Source organism: Apiospora aurea (genome assembly GCF_038362705.1).
Source record: "Apiospora aurea strain CBS 24483 chromosome Unknown utg000003l_segment0_segment0, whole genome shotgun sequence".
Lineage (NCBI taxonomy): Eukaryota > Fungi > Ascomycota > Sordariomycetes > Amphisphaeriales > Apiosporaceae > Apiospora > Apiospora aurea.
In genome coordinates, this window is record NW_027117390.1 from 1,710,121 (window position 1) to 1,727,782 (window position 17,662).

Genomic DNA, 17,662 nt, shown 5'->3' on the forward strand with positions numbered 1-17,662 from the left:
ATTCTGTGTGGTTGGTATCAGTCACAGGAGAAAGCTCTCCAGATAGTGGCGTACTCCCCTGTCCGCTTGTTAGCAGTATAGGTAATTGCTCATTGAACTATCTCTACCTGGAGTGGCTGGGCCGCTCCGTGTTCGGAAGGGATATGCTACTATTCAGCCATCTATCCAAGTAGATTAGAGTGCCTATTGATCGTAGATTTGTGACGAGTCGGTTCACTTGGTATTGGATTGGCTGAATCAGATCGGGGGGTTCCTACATAGTGGTACCCAAGTAGGTGTCACTGTCTCGGCAACAGACTCCATGATAGCAACTGGGCTTCGCCATCAGAACAAGAAGCAATCAGTCAAGGCCAGGGATTGCTTTATACCTGAAGGTAAGAAAGTTTACCTGCCTCTGCGATCACATTCAGTTTGATCCCCCCCTCCCTGCTGCATTAGGGACGGCAACTACAGACCTGAGACCACCCTAGAAGGTTAGAACCACACTCAATCGGGCAAGGGCTTCCCGAAATGCCTGACAAGTCGAATTCGATATACATGATCGCTTTGGAAGTCATTTGGAACTCAGGGACAGGCATGGTGTAATCTTAGCTTAGATGCATCTGTCGACTTGCGCGAGGATCTTGCTTGTTGCTGCTTCTCCACCACGAAAATGGCGTCAATCTGGGGAAGGTGTTTGGGCACCCCCACGCGGTGTCGTTGCGTGCTGGTTCCACCAGCGCGTGCCCAACCTTCTAAATAAAAATTGGGATCCCATCGTGGATAGGTTAACCGATTTGACGCATCGCTTCTAGGCCACCTACTAGTCCGAGCTTTGGGTACTGAGGCTACATATATACATCTGGAAAACGTTGAACAGCAACTGAACAGTTCGGGTATTAATATATCGTATCAATTGAGGAGCTTCGTTTGGTTGTCGACGTTTTTTTTTTTTAAGGAAGAGCGTCGACCAAAAAGAAATAATAAAAAAAATCACATGATGCCAGACCACCCGACTGCGCTGCACGCAATACGAGAGCGAGGGCCTCGGGTCAGTGCGGATTGGTACCTGCGCAGCAGCTGAAATGACGGGGAAAGTTTCCGAGGTCCAGTTTTCTCCTGCCTCCTCCTTACGTGTTCGCCTAACCTAGCAACGCAAAAAAGAACAAGAGACCAATAAAGTCAATTCGGCGGTCAACTGAGAAGCCTCCAAGCTTGACATCCCATAACCCAAAAAGCCAAAATCTAACGTTGGATATTGTACCTACATTTTTGGGGACCGATCGGGCAGTGATTGGGTGCGTTACATCGCCATCCGTGATTTGTTTGCTACTTTCCAGCAGACCGGAGGCCAATCGACAGCCAAGAAAGAAGTCAGCATAACCCGGGAAAACCATGTCGCCATTCTCATCATCACTGCCACCGTCTGCGGACAAGAGCAGCAGGCTCTCCTTCCAGGAGTACATGCAGCTGGTCGAGCTGCCCGCGCCCTCGCAGCCGTACGGGAGCCAGCATGGCGTCCAGCAGCCGAAGCGCTACATGAGCCAGCGCGCGTCCTGGATGCCCGGCATCGACCTGCCCAGCCCCATGCGCGAGCAGATGACCTTCAAGGGCGCCGCGTACGGAGGGCACGTCTACAGCCAGTCCGGCCTCGCCGCGTCCAAGGCCTTTGCCGAGATGCGCGAGGAGCTCGACAAGCAAGGGAAGGGAAAGCAGTTCAAGGGCAAGGTCTTTGGCATTCACGTAAGCTAAGCTGCCTTTCTTTCTGGCTCTGGGATGGCATCTGCCGAGTGCATAGGTATACGTCTACTGCGGCACTCCCTTACATCAAATCCCACGTTCGGCAGTTGCCACTACTGGAAGGATTCACACGTTACCTGCACCATCATTCTAATCAATCCAGCAGACTATACACGGGTACTTCTCCGAAGCCGGCCTCATCGACCGGCCCTTCATCTATGAGGTAACGCCCGTCTCCACGGCGAACCTGGCCTTCGCCAACTTCTCCGTCACGGCGCGCCAGCCCCAGCAGCCCACCAGCAGCCCCTCGGGCGACCACTATCCCCTGTCGGACGCCATCAACTCGCCCATGGGCCCCATCTGCTTCACCGCGCTCGTCTCCTTCCGTCCCACCAGCTCGTCGCAGGCCGTCATGCAGGAGGACCCCCCGCAGAGCCGCTTCGCCCACATCCTGGACTCCCGGCCTCCCCACAAGTGGGAGCCGGCGCCCCTGGTCGACATCGACCGCGTCGTCGCCATGCTGCCGCCGGGCAAGAAGCGGGGCTCGGGTTCGTTCCCGTGCGTCGACATGAAGAAGGTCGACATGCGGGACTTTAACCGGGGCAAGCCCCTGCACGAGCGCCGCGAGCTGATTCTCTACCGCCGGATCCTGTCGCCCGCGGAGAAGGAAAAGAAGAAGCAAGCGGAGAAGAAGGGACAGAAGGAGAAGGAGGATCCCGACGCGCATATCCTGACGCATGCCTTCGAGGCCGACCGCAATGGCCTGCTCATGTGCGGGAACCACGTCGGGTTCGGGTCATCGCTGGCGCGCGCCGCGACGCTGAGCTACTCGTTCGTCGTGCATGTGAGTCCCGAGGAGGCCATTATGCGTTCGCGACAACCAAAGCCGCGGCGGCAGAAGGAGGAGCATCACCACCACCAATTCCACCTCCATCTCCACGACCACCACGACCTCCACGACCGACAGCAGGATCAGCAGCAGCAACATCAGCAACATCAGCAGCAGGAGCGGCAGCGGCGGGATTCGTACCCCCTACTTTGTCTTTGCCGTTCTCACCATCGGCGCCACCGTCAACGACGTCGTCTCATGGTGACAGGAGCGAACACAAACATCACGAACACCGCGAGTACACGATTGATCACAAAGGGATTCACCGGACCACCCACAAGCACGACGACGACGTCGAATACACTGTCGACCACAAAGGCATCCACCGGAGCACTCACAAGCATGACGAGAGAGAAGAGGAAGAGGAGGAGGAGGATGAAGGAGGAGATGAGTGGTGGATACAGGAGGCCACGTTCCCCCGCGTCGAGGCGAACCGATGCGTCGTGCTGTCCAAAATCTGGAGCCCGCAAGGCAAACACGTCGCCACCGAGTACCAGGACGGCATCATCCAGAGCACGGAGGGGCCCGACCCGCGAAACAGCCACCGGATGAGCAAGCTGTAATGTATATGTTATGAAAGCTGTACAAACGCCACTCCGCACGGAAGCACCGGCGAGATATATAACGAAATCTACACATGAAAAAGCGAAAGGTAAGGGAGTGAGGGGAAGCGAGTGAGGAAATCCCGGAGGACATGACATTTTTTTTGTCTTTTTTTCTTTCAAGCATGAGCATAGTGATACCTCCTTTAAGTCGAAATTTATAGTTCCTAAATCCGTACTTCACGACTTCCCCCCGGTTCAAACGTGAGAAATGTGAGAGACCGAGAGTGAAAAAATTTGAAATGTCACTACAGAATACAAAAAAGAGGATGTTTATAATTGTCATTTCATATTGGTTTCTTGTGTCCCCTTTTGAGGCCTATTATGTATGTACACCCCTTTGGCCAACCACTAAAGCATCCATTGCCCTGAACTCCTCGCTCAATGATAAGCCAAATATATGTATCCAGACCTTTGTCCCTCTTTTACATAAAACTACAGCTCAATGGAAAGAGGATACTGTATTCGGTATGAACATACCCGGTGTTCAACTATCACTGCCGCCGACGCGGCGGCGGCCCCGCAAAACTCACTTTGATCTCCTCCGTCTCGACGGGACTCCCCGTATTGCCCCCCTCTTCCCCCTATTATTCCCGCCCGTGTTGTTGTTCCCGCCCCCAACCAGGACTTTCACGGCGGGTAGGCGGTGGTTCGGGCCGGAACGCTGGGGGATGGTTGGTAAGGGGTCCCAAGTAGCAGTCCGCTGCAGCGATTGCTGCTCCCAGGCACGATTTAGGAGCGGGCTCGCCGTGGATGCGGATGTGGGGCTCGCGTACGGATTGTTGTTGTTGGTAGAGTGACTTGAATAAGGGCTGTGGCTGTGGTTGTAGTCCATCATGCCGGCCGCGCTCATGTGCGGTTGCGTGACGCCGCTGTAGTCGGCCGGGTTATACGCTCTGAGGGGCAGGAGCTGCGCCGTGCTCTTCGTGCTGACGGCGCTCGCGGGCGTGGCTGTGTCGGTAGGCGAGAAGCCCTTGGCCTTGGGCGAGGTGGAATAGTGCACATGATCCGGAACTGTAGGTGCACCCGTCTTGATGCTTTGAAGACTCGGTCCACCACCGCCTCCGCGGCCATAGCTGCGGCCATAGCTGCGCTGCTGCTCTTTCTCCGCCCTGCTGAAGGTCGAGCTGGGCGCAATGGACGGCGACCAATAGGGGGAGGCGGAGACCGGGTTGGAACTTAGGGCCGCTGTCGGGCTCGTGTATGGCGACGCTTTCTCTTCGTGTATGGTAGTCGAGTCTGCCATGCCATTCGAGGCAAAATTGGGGGACCGAGGCGATAGGTGAGTCTGGCACCTGAACGATAGAGAGGAAGCTGGCCGGTGACCTTTGCGCCTATTCGGCGCATTGCCGTCGAGAGAGGCCGCCAGACGCTGGCGGCGATTCCTCCGCGTGCGGCGGCGCACGAAGATAAGCCCCGCGATCGCCAGTAACAAAGCCGCACCGCCGATGGCGATACCCACGAGTGCGGGTGTCGCCAGTGCCGGGGCCTCGGCAGACTTGGCCGCCGAAGAGGAAATCGGATTGACCATGCCGATTATGGTCGGCGAGAAAACGGTGGCGTTCAGCCCAACGGCAGTCCCGGGCGCGGGCTGCTGCGCGCATCCCGCCTGTAGAGCCACCATGTAGTTGGCCAGGTACTTCTGGTCCTGGGATGCCGAAACGCAGGAGGCGCATTGATGTATGAACGGCGCGTTGACCATGGCCCCGCCGTCGGCGGCGCAGAACCCGTATGGCTCGAGGCCGCCTTTGACGTTGAGCTTGTCGCTGGTCAGGGCGTTCTCCAGCCCGCCGCACGCCTTGGAAGTCGAACAAGGCGTTGACTCCGTATCAGTGGCATTGGGGAAACCAAAAATACAGTGGTCAAACGTGTATCGGAGGTTGTCTGCGAAGTCATCGTATTAGTGTGTGTCGTGGGAGTGTGTGCGTACGTGTAAGTTGAGGAGAAGAGATGAGCCTGAGGTGATATGAGACATACAGAGGAACCACCCTTGGTCCGTCTCGGAACCTTGGGCGAAAGTGCTGTCTTGCAGACAACTGAGACACCTGCGGAACTTTTGCCCGGCGGCCGTGCTGGCGTAGTCTTTGTCATGACAGCTGACGTCTTTGCTTAAGGTGTTTGATGAGTTTGGATCAGAGTAATCCAGATCGTTCGAGTCCACACAGAACGACGCGCAGGGCGAGTTGGGGGTAACCTGCAACGTGATACTAAAGCGAATGAAGTAGAAGAAGAAGAAAAGTATAAAGGTGTGGACAGAAGTTAATGAAGCCATCTCGCCGGGAGATTGGTGTGTGGTTCAGAACACGTCGTAGTTGGGTAAGGAGCGTTTTGGGTCGGGGGTATTATATTAGTATGGCGTAGTTTGTTGTAATATTATTAGGGAGCCAGGCCTGCTGGGTAACATCTATGTCGTGATGCTTGGGTATAAATGTGAAAGGACCAAAGGAAGGAAACCGAGCCAAAGATAGAAACGATCGAAGGAGTTGGGCGAGGAACTGTAAGCTGCATATCAACAGAAGACCAAAGGGGCATGTATATACATATAAGTGAGGGTGGAAAACATGACTGCATCACACCATACCAGGTCGTACTATGCATATAGAGCCATTATTCCTCCTAACGCGCTGCGTTGCCGCTCGCATGTCGTTGGTTGCACAGAAGAGATGTCGGTGATGCGACGAATGTGGCATTTTCGAACCCACACCAGAACGAGCCGCCCGAACTATTGAAAAAGTCCCCCGGCAGCCCGGCTCATGACGCATCGTCAATGGATGATGTGAGTTAGGAAACCGGGGGCTCTTCCTCGAGTAGTTGAGGGTAGGGCCAGAAGTTCATCCGAAAAGGAAATAGAAGCGCATGGATTCCTGGTGTGCGTCGTGGGTTGGGCCAACCAGATGGGCGCTACGGAGTCTGGACTCGTTTTTGAAGCGCTGTGATTGAATGGGCTCGGTCCTAATTTGGGTTGACAGTTGGGTCGCGGGCGGCTACAGCATCAGAGGCCGCTCTGAGAGGCCAGCCCCGGATTCTTGGGCTGCCACACCCATCATCAGTGCAGAAGCCAGGATCCAATAGGAACCGAGGCGTGCCTTGCCAACTTGCTTGTTGAGCACCGGCGCCATCCGCCGGCAGGCGAGACGATGATGATGATGATGGCTTGCAGATAGATGCGACGAAGAAGCTTCGTCCCAAACCGACCACGCTGCACAGGAAAACCTTCAAGATTGATCGGGCTGACGAACAACGAAACTCTGCCCATCTCGTGGACAGAACTGAACACACAGTTACTTCAGCTGAACTAACAGCCGATCGTCTGGTCTAGAAACCCGACAGCTGAGGCGAGTCATATCATATCGAAGATACTGATTGAACGAACAAACACACTGGAAGCATGTCTGCGAGGTGTTTTCAATCCGAGGCGGCAGTTGAAAGCAGTTTCCGGAGTGCATGAGCGTGTGAACAAAGACGAATTGTGATGAGTGACGATCCGGGTGCAGCTTGCATGCAGAGAGATTTGATGCAGATGGTGAGATGTAAATGGCAGCGGGTGCAGGACGGACGGACTTGCTGCAGGAGCACCACCAAAGCGCTTATTTTTAGGTCGTCCACAGCACTACGGAACACAGGCTACAGCACGCCCTCAGCGCCGAGTTTGCGAGTCTCCACCCCGAGCACTCACCACCCTCAGTCGCCATCCACACCTGCGTGCATCAACACACCTCGCAGGGCTCAACCCAGATCCCTTTTTTCCGTAAAGATCTACTGCCCCTATTGCAATATGCCCTTTCCAATGCTACCATGCGATATTTACTGATTCCGACTGGTCTTACTGTTGCAATCGCGTAGGGCTAAACACATCGCGGCGAGTTACAAGGCGCATGCAACGCTGCAGGCGCGCTGATAAAAACCCGACACATTTCCATTCGCTAGTCAGACGCCTTCCATCGAGTTCTGGTGTACGGATGTATGCAAGCAAGCAAAAACTCCGTGTTGGTAGTGCCTACTTAGTATGGCTGGCGGGTGTACTGGTACTGACAGCAAACACGTTGAGAAGAATTCAGAAAGAATTGGTACTAGAATTTTGATGAGTCGAGTGGGGAATATGTGCCAACCCGCTCGCCTCGTCTGATTGTATATAGTTTTTAAATCTATCAATATGGGTATATATATGTAGGGCTGTTCAGCTGTATCATGACCGTGAACTCCGTGGTGCATCGCCGCATCTAACCATGTATGGCGCGGCTGACTGACTCCTCCCGGAGCATTGGACCCCTGAAATCTAAGTCCACTGTTCGTCCAATGATGCGCATAAAGTCCCGATGTGGGTATCGAGGATCCCAGCGAGCCAGGTCTAGCAAAAAAAACGCCAATGATGACCCCGACTGAACCCTCATTACTAAAAATGGTCATTGCCCCCTAGAATGCAGAAACCTCAAGTGTATGCATGCCCATATGAATTTTCCCAATAACGCCGCCCAATGCAATGAGTTTTTCGACCCGTCTGCTGCTTCTTCCAGATGAATACTGAAAACCGAGTGAGAAGGCGGTTTCACGTTCTCCAGGATGGCAAACCCGCCATGTGTCAAGGCTCCTCCTGGGTATGTAGATACGGCAACACCCATTTAGCCGTACAGCCCATCCACTCCGTTGAGAAGGACTTTGTTGCCCATGATGCCAATCTTGGACTCGAAGAAACACCGCCCTTGGTCGCAATCTGCGTGGAAGACAATGCCGGTGCCGTCCGGGAGCGGAGTTGCGCCTCCAGGGGCCGTCAAACCAAAAGAGTCCATGGTGACGACCAAGGGGCCGCTCTCGCTTCTTGTATAGGGTCCGCGGACACTCCTGGAATAGGCATAGTCAACGTTGTAGGTCGGCGACGTGAAACAGCCTGAGCTGAAAAACATTACGTAGAGTCCCGCAGCATCGCGGAAGATGGCCGGGGCTTCGACCAGGGGGCCGTCCGAGGAGATGCGGTCCAGTAACTGGATTGGGCTGCCAATCTTGGTGATCAAATCAGACCCAACCTCTTGCAGCAATATCGGCGTTGACACAAAAGGCGACACACCGTTGTTGCAAGAGCCGCCGTGACCAATGGAGTTGCCGTCAATCTTGTAGGCGACATAGGTTTTTCCATCGACATCCCGAAAGCCCGAAGGATCTATGCTGCCGCCTTTACTGAGGTCGCAGTCAAATGGCTCAGCCGATGGCGTGTAGGGACCTGTGACCTTTGATGCGGTGGCCGTGCCGACGCAGTGGAACTTGGGGTTTGATTTGACTTGTCCGGAGTAATACATGACGTACTTGCTGCCAGCAGTACGCTGTACATCCGGTGCCCAGGTGTTCGAGTTGGTCGTCCAGGAGCCGGTGTTCGGCAAGGGGTCGATGTTGAGATACGTCCAGGGCCCGCCTGGTGCGGAGGATCTGGCCACCTGTATGTTCTTGCCGTTGCCAGCTGTTGCGAAGGTGTACCACTGTCCATCCTTGTCTTGCATAATAGATGGATCCGGGAAGTCCATGTTGATGAGGGGTCTGTCGCCTTCACGGCGCCATAGGCGTGGTGCGGGTACCTGGGGAAGAGCCAGAGCTGCAGAGCAGAACAGCAGCGGTGCCGCGAAACTGAATGTCCAGGAAGCCCTCATGATGTTTAGAAGGTCTGTCGAAGGGGTTTCGAAAAGGATGGTTCTTTTATCTCTATTCCAAGAGTCTGATGCTGTTGGACGTCTATCTCGTCTATTGTGCCACGCGGTATATCACATGTAACAGAATGGGTTTAAGGAGAGGGTCTGCTGGTAGCCAGATAAGTATGAACGATACAGGCTGATGTTGCCCGTTTCTTTGCTGAACAGAGCAGCTATCAATGAGTGAGGGGAAGAGGGAGAGACAGAGATGAGAAAGGAAAGATGTGTATCGTCTATGTTGAGGCGTATCCAGCAGACCTTTCCTCAGGAGAGGCAGCGAGGAGTATTTATCGAGATGCGAGGATATAAGACCTGAATCTCGGACCAAAAGCAACGGGCGAGCCGCTTGCAGACAGCAGTTCGGTATTATATATTCGTCGTGAGTTGAATCGGGTAGCTGGGGGAACATGCAAGCAAGGGCAGGTTGTCGACGGAGCAGACGGGTCCCTGACGACGAACTTGATGTTCACAGGGATCAAGTCGCCTGTGTTACGGCCGGGGGTGATATGGGGCTCCTGCCCAGTCTCCCCGGCATACCGCTACTGACCGCCATGGCCGAGAGAAGGTGGCATTATTGAGCAAAAAGGGCGAGTCGAGAAAGGCGCGATTGGGTGTGTGCTTCCCGTGGCCCATGTCTCTCGATGTAATGAACTCAATGCAGGCACGCAGCGAGGACAGGCAGGGTGGGGCCTGCACTGCCCGGACGATGGAGCGTCAATCGTCGCATGGTTTTTGTCGCTCGAGGCAATTTGCGTCTGGCTCATGCTCGCCATGCAAGGTTGTCCTACGGGACAGGTTCGGGGCCGGGGCTAGCTTAGCTGCTGCCGAGCCTCCTTTCGTCCCTGTCTCCCCAAGCGTCCTTTTCTTCTGCTGAGTGCCTAGGTGCCTACGTAGGTGCTGGCGAGGCACGATCTCTGCTTCTGTGTCTGGCAGCGCGTTGTAACCCAAGACAGCTCATACCGATGTTTCACAAATATTGGACCGGCCGACTGGAGTAGTCGTTTGGCCGAGTCACCTGTTTGCGTAGCAGTGGCAAGACAGAGGCAGAGGCAGGACGGAGTTTCAATGTTGGTCCTGTCTGATGAAGGGGGGAAAGTGTTTTGCGAACCCACTCGATTATGGTTAACCTTGGAATATGTCCGGACTCGGGTTGCTACCCAAAACGTGGCGGCAGTCGGTTGCCGATGATGGCGTTGGCGGTTGGCGCGTGGCAGGCGCTGGTCCACGTTCTAGAGGCCGTTCTAGAAGAGCAAGCTTGGCAGTAGGAGTAACAAGCCGATCGTTACTTGCCGTCACAGCCCTGGACAGAACTGGAGTCCTCAAACCCTAAGGCACTCGGCAAGCCGCCGCCAGCGCGATCATTCCCCATTATTCCAGGGCATTTTTTTCCGCCATGGCTCCTGGAACACTGCCTGCCCTGTCCAGGCACCAGAGATTGGCTGACTGAACATCTGTGTCCAATTGCAAAGGCTGCCCAGAGTCCTGCCCAGAGTCCAGTCCCGCGTACCGCCCTCGTTCTGGATTAGATTGGATGAAATAAACAGATCAATCTACAAATCTGTTCGTATGATGGTCCATGTGCGGACGGCTCTCGGCCTTCCCGTTTCGTTGACTAAGTGCCACAACTTACTCGGAGACGGTACAGAAACGCCAATGGAGTTTGGTTTGCCTTCTGTCTGATCTAGTTTGCACGCTTAGTGAGACCGGCGCAATTGTCAACGGTCTCCTTCTCCCCGTCAGATCTTCAGATCAGATGATGATGAATCTTCGGACGACCAAGGTGGAATCCGAAAAGAGGAAACTGGCTAGCTGATTCTGACGTCGCCACGGTCGTCAGCTGCAAATCGATATTTCACTTCTCCATCGGCGGTAGAGAGCTGTTCGCGACGATGAAGAGGCGCCGTTTCAGGATCATCGCTCCCGAGATGCGCGAATAACCGTAGAACAAGAACAGACTGACAGTGACAGGCGCTGGGCTGGCGGCGGGCCCTGGTGGTTGACTCGGTAGGCAGGCAGCGGGGAGGCTAGGAGGCTAGCCCGATTGCTATCTATGATAGGTACCGGCCAGGCCTGGTGAGCAGGATCGCAAACCGGCCTGTGGGTGCACCGCGTGGAGATTCAGGGTCCTGTTACAATGCCCGCACAGGCACTGGGTGCCATGCTCCATGCGCGTGAATCTCTAACATTATCGGGGTGGCTTGGCTTTTAGATCGTCGCGTTCCACACCGAACATCTTCATGCTTCCTTTGCTAGTCCCCTAAGCCAGCTAGCGAAATAAAGCGGTAGAATGCAGAGGTCCCTGCCAGCTTATGTTGTATTCAGGGATCGTTGGATGGGACATCTACGGTTACAAGCAACAACCCCTATCACATCTTGGATGGGTAATCGAAACACCTGCCCAGTCGGATATTTCTAATTGTTACGAAGTGCGATGATCAGATTTGCTTATGTACGTACATGCACGCACGCAGCGATAAACACTCCAGTAACCTATTTAATTCGATGCAGAAGTCGATGCCCGTCACACTTCACGACCAACAGATGTTCAACAACCCAATATCGTTCGCAGCTGCCAAGGAAGACAGCATGACTGTAGACGCAAGTTAAGACGACGTCTTCACGCAGCTTGATGCTATTATCCATCTGAAGCGGGTGATCACCGTGGCGCCGCAGCTCACGAACTCAACTCCACGCAAGTATGCAAGGTCCCGTGAACTTTAAACATCAGATCAAGAATGATGTCAATCAATGCAGCGACTAGGTACCTAACGGTCCAAATTCAAGCAGCTTCTGTAGCCTCCGAAATGCACAAGATGAAATGACTATGTATGAAGCAAGCCGAAACGCCTTTTCCGTAAATCCTCAAGCACTATACAATTCTGCAGAGAACGCCCACGTGCCTACATACTGGGCACAGTCGTCAACACTCGACTTCCGCCCAGGAACAACCAGACATCATCGTCACCTGACAACAGCCGCTTCGGCACCTTGTCCTTGACCTGGGTTGAGGCAGTCCAACGGCTTGTCGCTGTTGGGCTGCTGCTGACTTCTCAGCAAATGTTCGGATGTCCTCAAACAAGGGCAGGCGGTGTAACGTGTTACTAGTTGTTTCGGTGGTCATGATCCACAAGATGATATCTAGTTGATAACTCAGTCGGACTCGTCATCGTCGCTGTCCTTTCCTCCCTTGGAAGCGCGTTTCGCCTTCTTGGCGGCCTTCTTCTCGGCCTTTAATCGCTTGCGCTCCGACTTCTCTTCGGCTGTCTCGCCGTCGTGCTTCTTGCGCTTCTTGTCCTCCTTCTCGGCGGACTTGGCGGGGGTCTCGGCCGCCGCGGGGGCGGGGGCAGGAGTGGCAGGGGTGGGGGCCTCCGACATAGCAACATCGGCGGCCGGTGCGGCAGAATCCTCGGCAGGGGCATGGAAGTCCTTGTAGCCAGACTTCCAGGCGGCGGGGGTGGACTCGTTGGGGCGGCCGAACTTGTCCAGCTTGCCGGAAGCCTTGAGCTTCTTCTTCTCGGTAGCCTGAGGACCAAGTCCCCATCGTCGCGGGTACAGGTCACGCTCCATGATACAGCGCTTGACCTTGGCCACAACACCGTGGTCACATGTGGACATCTCCACTGTGGACATCTGAGCAATACCGAGGGCAATGGCCTCACCCTTGGTGGTGATCAGAACAACCTCGTCATGGACATCAATGCCGGCCTCTGGAAGCGAGTTAGTAAATGGCCAGAGTTCATGGTAGAGGAGCGTCAGGCTTACCATAACGAAGAAGACCGGGCAGCATGAGCTTGGCACCGTAGCAGATGGCGTTGACAGTGGAGTCCTTGACCACAATCCTCTTGTATCCAACCAACAATGTCTCCAAAGGCTTGATGATCTTTCGGAGGTACTTCTCGTCGCTCTGGTTATCCCTCATCCACTGGGCGTCCAGAACGTCATGCAGGGTGACCAAATCATCGTTCTCAGACATGGCACCGGAGCGCACACGGCGGAGCTCCTGCATGTGTCCACCAACACCGAGAAGGAGACCAAGATGGACGCAAAGCGTTCGGATGTAGGTTCCGGCCTCGCAAGACACCCAGAAAACGGCAAGATGGCGGTCATTGTCGAACTATGCAACCTGTTAGTTCTGAGTAGCATTGGCAGAAAAGTGCAGGGCAACATACCTCAATGAGTTTCGACTCGTAGACGGTTCTAATACGAAGGACTCGCTTGACGGCAGAGATCAGGGGACTAAAGTAGTCAGAGTCAGTAAATGCTTCGCATCCTTGATTGAAGATTGCTTTTAGCCAGGGTTTGCTTACGGTCGCTGGAAGAGAGAACCCGTGAGGGTCTCAAGAGCGCGAGCAAACTGCTGCTCGCCTCCGGGAAGAGAACCGTGCAGGCGGCACACGGCGACGTATTCCTTACCAGCACTCTGTTCGCGGGTTAGCAAGCATTCTTCCGTTTATCGTACGATGAGCTGCCGGTTTGGATCTCCTTGCAGACCCCGCCCCAGCCGCCCTCGGAAATGGGTGATGTACCTGTTGACTCTTGACAAGACGGGTGGCACGGTCGATGGCCACAATCAAGCAACCGGTAACCTTGGGATCCAGAGTACCACTGTGACCGGTCTTCTCGACGCGGAGGATACGCTTGACCCAAGCGACGACTTCGTGGGACGAGGGGTTCGAGGGCTTATCGAGGTTGATGACACCGGAAGACACACTATCAAGGAAATATCAGCAGGGAGCTCGGGGTAGATCGTTTCGACCATTGCGCGTTCGCAGGTTCGTCTGGGGGCGGCGGTTTCTTACTATGACTTCAGGTCACGGTTCAAAGGCGAGCAGCCATTGGGGATGGGCGTGAAGTGACCGGTTCTGACGAGAACTAAGGGATTCAGGTCAGCTAATTTGGCACTCGTCGCAATTGGGTGCTGGGTGGTGATCGCGTACGCTTGTCATAGTTCTTGAGCAGGAGAGGGACCTGGGACCAGTCGACCGGCGGCGCAGAAGCCTCGGGCTTGATGACGAAGGACTCCGTGTTGTCAGCCATTGTGTGTCGGCCGCTAAATCTACTGAACGGTAAAATAAGATATGCGGGCGACAGTAAGGCGATGTTGTTGTACGGATACTTGGCCGAGTTACGAACTTTTTGTTCTGCACCAGGACTCGGAACTGTAGCTCTCGAAAAAAAAGTTCCAGATATTTTTCCTGCTGTGGGGCAGAAAGTTCAGCGACCAGCCACAAAAACAGTCTTCAAGCAGTTTAGCGTCATGCCGCTAACCAAGCTCGCGCCTCACTTCGCGTCGCGATAAGGCAAGATAAGCTGCGATAAGCCTATCAGTTTTGGACCCTCTGAAATAATCGGTTGCTCAAGGACGAGCTGGTCTGGAATAGACTTCAATGTTAGGAAGGAAGGAGCTGTAAACTGGCTGGATGATTGAAACAACTGTGCACTCTAAGAGGGAAGCAATCTCGACTGTACTGGCGTCCTCATACGTGGTTCATAGTCCAAAATACACTCAGGTGTTATTAAATAAAGAGACTCCTTCCTGCGTCTGAATCTAGATGTAGAATTCGCAACAGCTAATAAGTTCCGGCCAGTCCTAGTCCTCCTAACTGACCCTTTTTAGGCCAACCGCCAACGAAACAAAGTAATACGCGATGGAATACCTTATGCCCAATCCCATCCATCCCTCCCAAGACTGCATGCTCGCAACAAACGCTCCTGAACTCCGTACTGGTATCTCCCAAAACTTATGTCGCTTAATAATCAACCTGAATAACTTTCGTTTCTCCCAAACTCGCTCTCCATATGCTCGTTGGCCATGTTGGTGATGGCCCATATTACTTGGTACACGTGAAAGTATACTCATTCCCGACTACGTCTGCCGTAACCAGGATGCTCCAAGACCGGCGCCGTATTCTGGTGGTATTGCTGGTGCTGCTGTGGCTCGTGGTGTCCGGTATAGCCACCGGCACTGCTGACCCCCTCCTGCATCTCGTACGCATCAGCGTGCTCGTACCCATCATGCTGCTGCTGCATCTTGTCTTTGCCCTTTTTGTCGCCCCAGAAAGCATTATGGCCGTGCTCCGACTCGGGGCTGATGGCGACCCCGATGTTGTTGTGGTTCTGGTGCTGGGCCTTCTCCGCAGGCCAGCCCATATGATGGGGTTCGCCGCCGCCGCCTCCGGGCCGGTCGGCCGCGCTGACGGGGCTGGTGAACTGCGAGCTGTAGGGCGAAAAGTACCGACCGGGGTACGTATTCTCCGTCACGGCACTGATGGGAGATTCGTCCCAGCTGCGCAACGGGCGCTGGCTAACAGGCGACCCATCCCAGTTTCGTAGGGGTCGTTGGCTGACGGGGGTCTGGAACATCTCGCTTCCCGCGGCCGGGCTGGGCCATGTCTTGTGTATCTCCTCGCGCTTGCGGAGGAAGGCTTTTCTGCGCCGTTTTCCGTTCCATACAACGCAGCAGCCCATGACAGCGAGAATGGCCAGCACGCCGCCAATGACGACGCCGACAATAGCACCGAGGCTGAGAGGCCCAGGAGGCCCATGGTTCCGAAACTCAGATGACGCCCTAGGTAAAGTCACATTGACTATGTCTGTCTCCGAGAAGATCTCGCCTTCTAGACTGAGCTTGATGCCCGCGGAAGGTTTCATTGTGCAGGCACCATCTAGCACTTGGAAGTCTGGCAACGTTGTCAGTGACGCTATATGCAATGTGCGGACTAGGGGCAACACACAGTTCCTGAGGATATGACCTCCGTCAACATTCTCTAGGCAACCACCACAATTGTTTAGAGTGCTATTGTCCCATGTAGAGCAATACCCAAAGGCTGTCGAGTTGCTAGCAAATGCATTGTATTCGATTGAGTCCTGCAGCGCCCCACAGGCAGTACTAATGAGACTGTGATTAGTGTTTCGATCATGCCGAAGGCAGTCTTGAACGAGAGACATACCGAGTGATGCAAGGTGAATAATCAAAAACCCCGTTGAACAAGCAGCCGTCGATAGCATGTCGCATATTTACTGCGTCAGAGAAAGTGATGTCAGCAGCCTGCTGAGGGTAACTCAACCTTTCGACTCGGTCCCGCCAGGCAGACCAGACACAGGCAACTTACAAAGAGCAAACTGCAAGTCCGTTGTATTGGAGCCTTGCACCAAGGTAGTGTAATCGCTATTCATCTCGCACTGGAGACACGACTTCCAGACGCTCCCAGCACTCGCAGAGTAGTCCCCTCGTGTGCACACCAAATCGTCGGGGTTTGTGCTGTCGAGGACATTGCCGCACTTCGTTCCACAGGGAGAGTTCTTCGCCACCAGTATGGCGGAAGACAACCGCGCAAGCGCAGCGAATGCGATTAGACGTCCCATGGTGTAATGGGAGATATATGACGATGTGTTCTGCGGTCGGGCCAGCCGGGTCGTACCTCTTCCCGGAACTCAAGGCAGAGTGGGTGACAAGAAGAGTTTCGCTTCTGTGGCACGTCACATTACAAACCAAAGCGCCTGGTCACTGTAGGTATGGAATCGATAGGAAAGAAAATTCGGTGTGCTACAATACACCCGACCGAGGCAGAAGCGTAGACGAGGGAGCGGTCTTAACGAGTTTATAACTTCATCTGTCCTGTCTGACCGTGGTACGAGAAAGGGAAGTCACGGCGTGGTATCCAATATGCCGGTTATGCAGTCACCCAACGTCGCCTCGAACGAGATCAAGGTGAAAGTAGACGAAACCAACAGCGATAGTACGCAGCAAAATGTTGCGATAGACCCCAGGTGGGGTCGGCAGGTCGGCAGGGGAGCAGGAGGAGACACACCCATCACAGATGATGGTGACAACCAGCTTCTGCTCCCTCATTGCCGCTCCGTGATTCGCCAGAGCCGCCGTGTTCCCTTGAAAAGTCTGCGGGGGCCGAATGCGAGGTGCGAGTCGCTGGCCATTGATGTTTCTCAGCACCTTGTCGGTTCGGTGGTACCCCTGCATGCTTTGCGCAGATTGGGCCGGAGGTTGGCTGGATACTGCGTCCAAGGCCGTCTGATTGGGTGCATTTTTAGTGCTGCCGCGGGGCATAGTGTCCACTCACGAGCACAGAACAGATCGGCACATACTCCACTGTGCCTGATCCTTGTCCAGAATAGCAGAATCACAGGGCGAGTCGTCCGGAAACGTCGTTCATTCATCAATCCATGCGAACGAAGGGATTGTAGATTACAGCTGTCTGTCAGATGTTTGTGGCTCAACAGTTCCTTCAGCCGCCCCAGAAGCGACCTGGCGGCTGAGTTTATGGCCCCCAGGGCACCCGGATTTGTTCGCATTCCTTCGATCTCCGTTACCATTTCCTAATCGACTCGGTCGGCATTGCAGTTACTCGGGCTTCAATCAAGACAAAGCCACCCGATGGCAAGCTTCCAGCCGCCGTCAACCCTCCTTACCAAAGTGCCGGGACATTCGAATGGCACCGTTTCGTTAACAGTTGGGCGCAGGAAGTTGCAAATGCTACGCAAGGGAGCCAACTGCATTTACTGGGCGGCTAGAATTGGAGTAGATATGCTTGTCTACTAACTACCCGAAGAACAAGTCATAGGCTTCAAGCTTTGCTCTTGACGCCCTCCCAATTTGTTTTCAGCCATTCACGGATAAAACGTCTCATGTGTCTCTTCCATCATTCCGAACTATGTAGCATATACGTGTATATAGTTGCGCAACTATGTGATTTGCTCGGAACCTGACGCTATGTATCTCAACAGGTCAAGCCACTCAGTCCCTGAATAGCATTGACTGC

The 17,662-nt window shown here is 54.3% G+C and overlaps 6 protein-coding genes across 6 annotated transcripts; 1 reads left to right on the plus strand and 5 right to left on the minus strand.

Moving 5' to 3' along the window:
* Positions 1-1,374: 1,374 nt before the first annotated feature.
* Positions 1,375-3,171, plus strand: PG986_004374 (Acyl-coenzyme A thioesterase 8; the record flags this gene model as incomplete). The annotated part of the gene is made up of 3 exons (XM_066840596.1): positions 1,375-1,722; positions 1,886-2,563; positions 2,890-3,171. The coding sequence occupies 3 exons, from the start codon at positions 1,375-1,377 to the stop codon at positions 3,169-3,171; spliced, it is 1,308 nt and encodes a 435-aa protein (XP_066703223.1).
* Positions 3,172-3,739: 568 nt separating this feature from the next.
* Positions 3,740-5,482, minus strand: PG986_004375 (uncharacterized protein; the record flags this gene model as incomplete). The annotated part of the gene is made up of 2 exons (XM_066840597.1): positions 3,740-5,094; positions 5,188-5,482. The coding sequence occupies 2 exons, from the start codon at positions 5,480-5,482 to the stop codon at positions 3,740-3,742; spliced, it is 1,650 nt and encodes a 549-aa protein (XP_066703224.1).
* A 2,347-nt stretch (positions 5,483-7,829) lies between these two features.
* Positions 7,830-8,846, minus strand: PG986_004376 (uncharacterized protein; the record flags this gene model as incomplete). Its single annotated transcript, XM_066840598.1, has 1 exon — positions 7,830-8,846. The coding sequence occupies one exon, from the start codon at positions 8,844-8,846 to the stop codon at positions 7,830-7,832; it is 1,017 nt and encodes a 338-aa protein (XP_066703225.1).
* A 3,189-nt stretch (positions 8,847-12,035) lies between these two features.
* PG986_004377 (putative centromere microtubule binding protein cbf5 protein) lies at positions 12,036-13,922 on the minus strand (the record flags this gene model as incomplete). The annotated part of the gene is made up of 7 exons (XM_066840599.1): positions 12,036-12,592; positions 12,648-12,999; positions 13,055-13,121; positions 13,193-13,305; positions 13,412-13,595; positions 13,685-13,757; positions 13,823-13,922. 7 exons carry the CDS (start codon positions 13,920-13,922, stop codon positions 12,036-12,038), a joined length of 1,446 nt encoding a protein of 481 aa, XP_066703226.1.
* An 819-nt stretch (positions 13,923-14,741) lies between these two features.
* Positions 14,742-15,536, minus strand: PG986_004378 (uncharacterized protein; the record flags this gene model as incomplete). Its single annotated transcript, XM_066840600.1, has 1 exon — positions 14,742-15,536. One exon carries the CDS (start codon positions 15,534-15,536, stop codon positions 14,742-14,744), a length of 795 nt encoding a protein of 264 aa, XP_066703227.1.
* Positions 15,537-16,566: 1,030 nt separating this feature from the next.
* Positions 16,567-16,950, minus strand: PG986_004379 (uncharacterized protein; the record flags this gene model as incomplete). Its single annotated transcript, XM_066840601.1, has 1 exon — positions 16,567-16,950. The coding sequence occupies one exon, from the start codon at positions 16,948-16,950 to the stop codon at positions 16,567-16,569; it is 384 nt and encodes a 127-aa protein (XP_066703228.1).
* Between the last annotated feature and the right edge of the window lie 712 nt (positions 16,951-17,662).